Source organism: Pleuronectes platessa, chromosome 8 (genome assembly GCF_947347685.1).
Source record: "Pleuronectes platessa chromosome 8, fPlePla1.1, whole genome shotgun sequence".
NCBI classification, from domain to species: Eukaryota; Metazoa; Chordata; class Actinopteri; order Pleuronectiformes; family Pleuronectidae; genus Pleuronectes; species Pleuronectes platessa.
The window spans coordinates 14825901-14836569 of record NC_070633.1 but is presented as its reverse complement, the minus strand read 5'-3'; the positions used below and the strand labels follow the sequence as shown (position 1 = coordinate 14836569).

The following is a 10669-nucleotide window of genomic DNA, read 5'->3' as shown; positions in this document are numbered from 1 at the left end:
TCCATGAAGCTGCTGCTGGCCCGTGCAGGAGGCAAATAATGGCAGCTAATTACACTCGCCTATTAGAGTTCTGCAGTGACTCAATTTTACTGTCAATAATCTCATTGAACCAGTAACACGAATTCAAATTTTAATATAAACGCTCAAGTTGCAGAAATGTGAATCAGTGATGCCTGATAAGAGTCTTTACTGTCATTGATACTTTACTCGTTGATGTGGTGCATGAAATTACATACAAAAAATATGCTGATACAGTGTTAAAAATGACAGCGCTCAAATGAGTTGATAATCCAATATTTACAGCTGATAATGGTGCAGTCGGTCATGAGGAGATTTGAACTGACAACACACCACAGAGGAGAACTGAGGGTGAATGAACAAAGCAGAGGGACCTTATACACCCACACCAGAGAATACAGTCCACAATGTGGATAGATAAGGAAGAGAAGTTAAAATTAGTTTCTTTATTGGTGCTTATATATCTGTAACACGTACCTATTGAGAGGTCAGAGGTCGGTCAGAGATTTCTTGCCAATAGACACTTCAGCAGAGCAGGTGTTTCCAAAATTTCACATTTTCACATTGAGGGCAAAAAACAACCAACATGCGAATTATACAGAATTGGGTAGATGGTAAAGGGACTGCATTTATATCATTTTTCCAGTCTTATCGATTAAAGCACAAGAACAAGTCACATTCAACCATTCATACACACATTCATACAGCGCTTCAATTCTCAGCACTTTTTCTATCAGAGACCATTCAAACACTGTCAGCACAGCCGGATCCAGTATCTTTCCCAAGGACACTTAGGAACCGCTGATGATCTCTGGGTGAATGCAAGTGCTTGCGTGAATGTGTGTGAGACATGTGTGACGCACCACAACAAAGCAGCTCCTTACACAGATGGTATGCATGAAGGATGCCTTCCACCTCCTCGTGTTGACATATGTTGTCTTTTCCAGAGCCGGCTGCCGAACCAGTTTGAACAGGACTGATTTGTTCTGGGTTGCTCACAAATTGTTCTTGAATTCAAATTTGATGATTAAAAGTCATCATAACCAAAATACGTGCACAGGATTAGTATTTGATACAGAACAGACACAATTTTTGAGAGATGGTTTTCAAATGGAGATGGATGGACATCGGATGGACCTTTTTTAAGACACCATTCAATGGATTGCAGGTGACTTATCCAGTTTCTGTTTTATTGTCCTTGAACCGCTGACACGTGTTCATCTCTCCTGGCAGCTCGGCACGTTTTTCCATCAGCGACGTGTATGGCAGGGGAGCGGTGGGACACGAGTGTGCCAGACTCACCCTCTCACTCGTCCCAGTCAGCTTTGGCTGGGTTTGGTTTGGCCGGCACACCGACTGCACAGTGGCGCAGCTGTGAGTCCACTCTGCGCACACACACACTCACAGGGAAACAAAAAACACTCTTGCAAACAACACACATACACACATGATTCCACAGAGCAGAGGTCTGTGCATTCCTAATTACTCCAGTGACATGGAAACACTACAAAGTAGAAAGCATCTGCCTTTTCCCCTCTCTCTCACATGTCAACACTAATGCCCTTTTTGAAAAGAGGAAAAGGGAGAGAACAAATTTAGCACAAACCATCTGTCTACCACAGTGAGATAATACATCTGTTACACTGAGGGAGAACAGTAATGTTGATATATTTCCCCAGGAACCTGGAACAAGGTTACATGTTGCGTTACATCCGTTTTCACACCACTTAGCTTTTTTTATTTGCACTTAAAGTATTTTCTGCAATAAGCGTCTCTCTCTCTCTCTCTCTCTCTCTCTCTCTCTCTCTCTCTCACACACACACACACAAACAGACACACATCTCTCTCTGTGTTACGCCTTATGTTGCCCTCCATTTCTTTCTGAGCTAATGAGTAAAGTCCACTGTGGCATATTCAAGGTTTTCTGTGTCTCACATTTCTAATTCATAATGTCCGTCAGCATTTTCCACAGTTAAAACATTTTTCCTGCGTTGGTATCTGCTCTTTTGTGTTCTTTTGCTCTTCTTTTTGTTCAAAATCCAACATTAGCTGCACATTATTCCCCGTAAGAACAAAATCCCACTTTAAATATTAAATATTCAGTGTTTCGCACCATCAAATATTCAATAGCATCCATTTAAAGGCTGTAACAGTGGTCGGGTCAGGAAGCGAGTGTCGCGCAGTTACTATGCAGAGCGAGGGGAGGACGCATGAAGAGGTTGAGGCGTGGATGGATAGATGAATCGCTCTCTTTCTTGCTCCTTTATCTTCTTCCTCTTCCTGTCTCTCTTTTCTGACCCCAGCAGCCAGTGGCCCACAGTTGAGTCCGCTGAGTGTGTCCATATCTACGGCTCCCTGCGTTAATGTCCCTCGAGGCCAGGGCAAGCGCTCGACCCTGCTCAGACCCCAGCCGAGCCCATCCCAGGCCAGACTTCCACCGCGGCCATCCATTATGCAGCCAATAGTCCCCAGCTGCAGCCCTCACATATCTATATTCCCCCCTACATTTGCTTCCCTCGCCCGCTTACTCTCTCTCCCTGTGTCGGGTTTAGTTGTTCACTCGCTCGTTCAGACACTCAATCAACCATGAGGCGGACAGTCGGCCATCAGCCTCACAGTCATGCAGAACACATAAAACCGCCAGCCGTGTACTCTGTTATTTAAGTGATAGACTGAATTGAGTTTTAATTGAATTTAGATACATCCTCATAATTGCTGACAATCATTACACAAGATATTTACAGTCATTATGAAATATTACAATTGGAATTTACAGAAACTTTGTACAAAATATGCCTGACTTCAATGCCTGGATATCGGGGTCCTTGTTAAGTCGTTTCTGGAGAACAAAACATTGACCCAAAAGTCACTGGTGTCTGGAAGTGCTTTAGTATCAGCAAGTAGATGCTTTTAAAGTCCTTTAAAAATAAATAAAAGAGAGAAAAGTCCAAAAAAGTACAGAGTCAGCAAAGTTGTGAATTGTGTTTTCTTTTTTTACCTAAGTTAAATTGCTCTTTTCTCTTTTTTTTTGACTGAATGGAACATTTGATCTGTAATTCAACTGCAAAAACAACAACAGAGAACCATTTAAATAGAATAAATTTGTAATATTTACACAATAATGTGAGTATTGATTTATAAAAATGAATCTCCTCTTTTTCTTTAAACATGATTTATGTATATCTACAGTTTTTTTCAAAACAGAAACCTAATCACAATGGAACGTCATCATACTTCTATCATTCAATTCTACTGATAATGATGATTGTGGATTACCATATTTATGCAGCAACTCTGGTTGCAATGAAACTCAGCTCACCTATCAGCAAAGTTCTTACACCAGCTTAAGTTGTGTTAAAGCCTTTCTCCGCCTCGGAAGCTCCTCACACGATGGCAGAAAGTAAGGAGGAGTCAAATGTTCTCTTAAAAAAAACAAAAATAACCACGTGGTGAAATGGACTTGATTCTGTCAGCACAGCAAAAAGCAAAAAAATTAAACTTGGCCAAAGTTTCAGTGTCCAACAGTCCCGCTCTTCCACTGGATAATTAAGGACCTTCAACAAACGAGGAAGCATTTTATGTTCAGCATTAGTCCCAAAGGATGTCCAGAGAGTAGATCGCCCCCTGCTGTCCACCTGTTGAAATCCAGCGATGCTCAAAACCATCCACCCAGGTGGGCTGTGCCAAACCAAAGCTGCAGAATGGTAACTGACAGACCAACCTCAAATTGTAAAAAGAAAAAAGCTTTGCGCTCCAACGTCATTATGACCGAGATGCAAATGAAATCAAACATAAGCATGCTTTTAAAGGATGTTTTTGATATACAGTAATTATATGAAAATAGACTATCAAGGATGACTCCTTTAAAATCATTTATAAAGCTTTCCTGGATGCAGACAGCTCGGCTACGAAGTAAATAGATACTAAACAAAACAAATCCTTAAAGTATATGCAAACACAAGCATAAATATTTGATCCACAGAGAGTAAGCTACAAATGACAAATATTAGTGATATATTGAAATTCTGGAACAGGCACCATTTCTGTCTTTTTAAAACTTGCTCTTCTTTTTCGAGTGTTTGTCAGTCGTATTAAGGTGTTTCCCAGATCCTAAAAAAGTCACTGCTGACTGAAATGTTGGGTGCTGCTGCAGTCCATCCAAAAGTCTGTTTGCATTCTCCTCCCATTTTTCTAAAATGAACCAGCTAAAAACGTTGGTGCACTGTTCATCTCTCATTCTCTCACATCATCGCTCACCGCTCCTTCTTTATTTCTCTCACGTCCCCTAAAACCCTGTCTCCCTTCCCCTCCCCCCTTCTTTGCAATGCCGCCATTAGCTGGCCGCCTGGACGCTGCCGGGTTTAATGGACGTAGTAGAGCCAGTAGACCACGTTGAAGAAGGAGAAGACGGTGGGGAAGATCATCCTGGACCACTTGTCAATAGAGTTCACGTCGGACAGGTCTGGGATGTTCACCTTGAGCTGGGAGGCCCGTCTCCGTAGGCGAGACTTCTTCTGTGCGTGCCGCTCCAAGGCGCTGTGGCCATAGTTCTGGCGGGCCATGGCTGCCCTGCGGTACTGCAGCGTCGAGCTATCATAGGCCAGCATGGTGTTGCGGGGGTCGCCGGGTGCTCCCAGGCCCCGGGACATATCCCCGGCACCACCCATCTCGTTCTTGATTTCCAAGCCACTGAACAGGATGTTGTCATCAGGAGTCATCTGGATGTAAAAACAGGTGGAGCCATGAGAAGTTACTGCCAAAGGGAAATCTTAGAATGTATTTAAATTCAAACTAAGTCTAGTCAAACTATAAAAAAGTATAGCTATGATGATCTTAATATTAATTCACTGTGTAAAAGATACTGATGAGGTGCTAGAATGGGCAATGTATATGAGGCAAAAAGTGTTACTTACATGAAGAATATTCTAAGCACTTTAAAAGTAAATTAGTGATAATCTGTCAATAGATATCTGAGTGATAATAGGACCACAAGACTATGAGGTAACATTCCTGGAAGAGCAAAACGCACTCCACAAACTAATTCTCATGGAGAAATCTTCATTGTCATCTCAGAATTTCAACCAGAGTTTGGTTAAAATTCTGTCGATTCACAAGACAAACTGAATAAAAAAGAAGAAAGCAAAGGAAAGGAAACAAAATGTGACAGGAGAAGGTTGAGAGAAATAGTAAAGGACTTTGCAAAAATGGAGGAGAGGCTAAAAAGGTTCGGGGCAGGTCAGGAAAGACGTTGTGGAAAGTGAATTCGGATCAACATTTCTTCATCCATAGCCTGACTTCTGAGGAAAAACCAGCCTTAAATCAATCCTGTCCCGCTGCAAATGGAGCCCATTTGTATTTTGTTGGGTTTATGAAGCGAGGCCACTTTGTTGGCACTATTCATCAAACTACAAATGATCTCTTTCTCTTATCTCACGATCCTTTTTATCAATTTCTTCACTTAGTTGTAAGAGATTCATCAATTGGCTTTGAGATTGTGCGATAAATTACATTATCTTCAGAGAAGCAACTTATATTTTCTCTTTTTTTCTTTTCTTCTTGCCATATTTGTCAGTTCCCAGTAATTTAGATGCACAGGCCAAGTCAAGATTAAATAAATGCCTGCAGAAATCAAACTGCTAAGCCATGTTTGTCAGGAAAATGCATGAAGAGCAAACCAAGAGAGGGAAAAACACAATGGTGGGAGTGATGATCAAAGTTGCCTTAAAAATCGATAGAAATCAAAGAAATGCACAAAAACTACAGCATTTTCCTCTGATCGGGGGTTGATTCAGATTGATGACATTGTTAGTTTTGACTTTCAAAACCTCCAGTACCTTATTTCTTTGCTCGCCTAGTCCTAATGCGGCATCGTCCACAAAGATGGGATCCCACATCGAGTCATATGCGTCAATTTCCCTCTGTTTCATTCTGGCATACACAGCATCATCTCTCTGAACTACATTTCCCACCAGCCACTGCAAGCATACAAAATCAGCACTGTTACTTTGGGGAAATCGTAGCTTGCCACACTTAGAAGAAAAGGGTGTTTTATTTTTTATGTTGCTGTTGTTCCTGCAACTTTAGCAGCTGAGACAGATTTAAAGGGAAGGCTGTGGCACAGCAGCCAGAGATTTTTCCCAGGCGCCTTGCCCTTTGAGAGACACAGAAATATGGAGATAAAGTAAAAGCCAGTCATTGCTTCTGCATTCACTCTTTCAGATCCTAGTCGGAGTAATAAAGTTGATACAAAAGGCTAAACCAGGGAGAAACGGAGAGATAGAGCAGGAGTAAAGAGCGCTGAGAAAGGTAACCAAGCATTGATCACAGCATCACATTGACCTTGAGAGGAGAAGAAGTTATTTCCTGCCACAGAAACAAACAGACACATTAACTGACACAGCACAGATACCTCTAGAGGAAGTTCCCCTGCACATGTACCTTGCTGGGGTCAGGTCTCAGCTTCTCGTTATTGGCTGTGGCCGCTTTCTCAGCAGCCTTCTTCTGGCGCTGGGGGCCCTGGCCGAAGAAGATGTAGTTGACGAAGGCGTACTCCAGCAGGGCCAGGAAGACAAACACAAAGCAGCCCATCAGGTACATGTCAATAGCCTTCACGTAGGGGATCTTTGGAAGCGTCTCTCGCAAGTGGGTGTTGATGGTGGTCATGGTCAGCACCGTAGTGATCCCTGGAGGTCAGCAGAGTCACATGTTCAGAGAGAAAGTCACATTTTAAGACCCTGCGCATTTTTAACATCACCTGTAAGTTAAAATAAAGTAAGCCTGTAAAAAGCTTATATTACATTCTAGTTATACTGGCAGTATGGCTTTTTACGGATGTTGATGAAATTCATGTTCAGACATTCATGGTCCCGACAGGATGGATCCAAACGAACTTGGTGATCAGCTGACGTCACATTTGGTTGGAGAAAAGTTTTTTACCGACCAATTGCTTTTGTCATGAATTGCTTGATGAGTGTTAGTACAAACATTCATGTCCCCCTGAGGATGAGCCATGTCAATTTTAGTGGAAAAATATCGTCCAATCCCCTTGACACATACAGCAGATGTTAGCTAACAACAAAGACTGTGAACCCATATGGATAAAAAGAACACTCAACGCCTCCTGAGACTGAAACTGTGTGTGTGTGTGTGTGTTTATGTTTGCTCCATAAGTAAGGTTTGTATCTGATCCTGAATCCAAATGGACACAGAACAAACTGTTAGCGATATGAAAAAAGCCCAGTGTCACTGTTAACATCTGCTATTAGTCACAGCACGATTCACCTGTTTGTTTTTTTACATGCACACATTGTGTTTGATACATTAGTCATCTGCATGCACAATCTGCATTTGGTCAGATTCACACGTGTTATAAATAACCCAGCAGCCAGCAGTGTCACTGTAGCGAGGAGCCTCATCTCTCACTGGCTGCACTCACTTGCTGAACGTTCTCAGGACGCAGAGAGAGAGCATATCTTTAAATCACGTTATCCTGCGAATGCACCGTCTGGGGCTCCAACCCGCATGTGTCCCACTTCACAAAACAAATGGTGTGTGACAACAACGACGGACATAAAGCTCAGAGCCATTTCCTTTGCTGCTCTGCGCTGTCACACCCAAGTTAAAGGGAGCTTTGTGGCATTTCATTTTAGTATCAGTGGTTGTTTGACATTGGTGAAAAAGCATTGACTCTAATGTGTTAGGTGCATTGAAGCAAATGTTGCCACTTTTCATCCGGCTGTAATTTACTCGGATGTGGCTCTGATAAGCTGGGTTCTCCGGCCAATGAGAGCCTCCGATAGACAGACAGCCAGAGAGAAAGACAACACGCTTCAAGGTCGAGCTGCAGCGGTTCCCGCGCTGCATGAGTCATGCATATAGTCATCTCTGAACAACAGACATTTAGCCGGGCAGCCTATCACACACTGCTATCATTCACGTGCTCAGAGCTAATGAGAAAAATAGTAAATGCTGGGAAGGTGAAGAGTCGAAATAGAGACCAGGCACACAACAACACACGGTAACATGTGGACGTGAAGCCACTTTACATTTGAAAGGCCCAGTGAACATTAAACGGCTCTTTTTATGGTCTGGTATCATTTAGCTTTGGGTTATTTCCCTGGGTCACTGTTCAGCAGTGGCGAGGCAATCCTACCCAGGGCCACTCTGGCAGCTGAGGCATCGTAGTTGATCCAGAAGGAGACCCAGGAGAGGATGGTAATCAGGATGGAAGGCATGTATGTCTGCAGGATGAAGTAACCAATGTTCCTCTTCAGTTTGAAGCTGAGGGACAGGCGGGGGTAGGAACCTGAAGGAGGCACATGGAGATAGAAAAATGGGATAGAAATAGATTTTCCTCAATGACACCCACTAAAAGCTATATTTTCCTTGACACGAGGGAGCCTGACATATCCGTCTCCAATACTGACATCTTTTTGCGTGCATGTATTTTAATGTAAAAAAGAAGAGCAGGTCATATGCATTGTTTAAAATAAATATCCCCTTTTCAAATAAACTTTTATTAATGCAGCATGAACACCTGCTAACGCAAATTAAAAGAACAAGACACGAAGATCACTGTTATTTACCTGTTGAGAAGACCACGTTCTTAGAGATGAGTTTATAGTCGACGATAGAAAACTGAGGCAGCTCTATTCTGTCGACTCCGGACACCGCTCCTTCTCCACCGCGCCAATAAAACTCAATATCATCTGTGGTGTAGCCATCTGCGGAGGAGAACCCATATCCAGGACACTTAGAGAAACATTATCATGGTCCATTAATGGTCTGTAATACATCATAACGTAGTGCAGCAGTGTTAGATATCAACGCCGGTTGATTTTAGCCCATTCACTACAAAGGGGCCTTTTCTTTGGAGCATTTCCCAACACAAAGATCTGAAAGGGGACACGATCAACATGCCAAGTCGGATTGTTTTCATTACAATAGAGAATATTTATATAATATTTGTGGAGTTGCATGTTCTCCCTGTGTCTGTGGGAGTTTTCCTTGGGTACACCACCTTCCTCCCATAGTCCTGAAAGACATTCAGATTAGGGATTTATGTTAATTGGAGACTCTAAATTGTCTATAGGTGTTAATATGAGTGTGAACGGTTGTTCGGGGATACCAGTGACATGTCCAGGATGTACCCTGCCTGACACCCAATGTCAGCTGGGATTGGCTCCAGTTCCCCCCGGCCCCTCAAAGTATAAGCGGTATAGATAATGGATAGAATATTTGTATCTTTGTGTCTTTTCGGGGAATAGTTTGTACTAATGTAAAGTATGAGACTGTTACATTTTCACATTATGTATAGTGTGTCATATATGTTTTGTATGCTGAAGCCGAATTTCAACTTCTACACTGCACAAGAAAAAAATAAGTAACTATAATGAATAATAGACTAACAAATGTTAAGAGCAGCTGCATCCCTCTGTCTTCAAAACCAGGTCATTCTTCCATCTTGAAGCACGTTTATATTGGGAGAAACACATGCTGTTTTAAAGCTACACACCACCACCGCCAGCAGCAGAGATTTGGAGCATGATGGGTTTCGTGCCCATGGATGGAAAGTTGCAGTCAGGGGACTCCAGTGTTCCATCTCCCTCCACTGGGTTCTACATTGTCTGCCTCACACTCCGAAATAGAGACAGTAACCTATTCAGATGTGATGAATAATTAAATTCAGAGGCTCAGATTTTTTTTAAATGAACACATAATTCATGCTGCCGTGGCGTTGACATTCAAAGTGAAGCTGTACATGGTGTAAATGTTGGGTTTTTACTGTTTGGACGGCAGGCTAACTTCACCCATTTGCTGTTATTTCTTTGCAGACACTTCAACTTGACTCAGGAGGAAAGGCACAGGTTTGACTAATGATAACAACAATTGGTTTGTTCCATATGAACCTGCATGGACGACACAAGGACCACGGCAATAAAGACGGCCCATAAAGCAGGGGCAGGCAGCAGCCAAGGGGGGGAATGGCCCCAGCTGAAGCCTTACTGGGCCCCTGAAATGCCCCGGTCCTGTCAGTAATCTTTCTCTTTTTTTTGTCACTTAATAACAATACTTACAATAAATATTACATTTTTATTTTTACAAGCTTTTTTGAAGAACAGAATATGATTGAACAATTTTCAGAATTTTTCCAGTGCTGTGTGTCTTGGAATCAAAGTGATTGAGCTAACAGTAAACATGGAATGACTTAGATATGCCCCTTGCTGAGTCATGAATTGTGCATGGACGTTGGACCATAATTGACCCTAATGTATAAATTGTTGCCCCTTGATGGCCCCTGATTTATAAAAATCCAGATCCACCAATGCTGTCAGGGCTTCTTTTGCTGATGTTGGTCCGGTAATGTAAGACACATCTCCCACCAATGATACTGAGGGTTGGTGTTATTTTTTTATTCACAACAAATCACATGTAACAAATCATTGTGTTATCCCATCTCACTAGAATGTCTGACTTAACCTGTGGCTCTCTGCTCAGTGCCCGTACGCACAGCGATGAGCAAACACAATAAAACCAATCACTGCTTTTAACGTTGTAGCTCATATTGTATTTTCTGTCTTCTCGTGTTATTCTTGTGGGACTAACTCAGCCCAGGATGAGTGCACTGATGACATCTGCCTGAAAACTTCCA

General features: G+C 42.4%; 1 protein-coding gene across 4 annotated transcripts in view; it reads right to left on the bottom strand.

Annotated features, from left to right (window-relative positions):
• Positions 1–4379: 4379 nt before the first annotated feature.
• The window catches only part of gabrb2a (gamma-aminobutyric acid type A receptor subunit beta2a), a 49159-nt gene continuing 42869 nt past the window's right edge, over positions 4380–10669 (bottom strand). Inside the window, exons 6-10 of one of the 4 annotated variants that reach the window (XM_053428642.1) lie at positions 8604–8741; positions 8171–8323; positions 6451–6701; positions 4881–4890; positions 4380–4771 (exon numbers count right to left, since the gene is read on the bottom strand). In XM_053428642.1, the coding sequence (XP_053284617.1) occupies positions 4380–4771; positions 4881–4890; positions 6451–6701; positions 8171–8323; positions 8604–8741 (944 nt within the window). Of the gene's footprint in view, positions 4772–4880; positions 4891–5843; positions 5994–6450; positions 6702–8170; positions 8324–8603; positions 8742–10669 lie in introns of all 4 variants that reach the window. The other 3 variants (XM_053428640.1, XM_053428641.1, XM_053428643.1) reach the window with 3 other exon arrangements.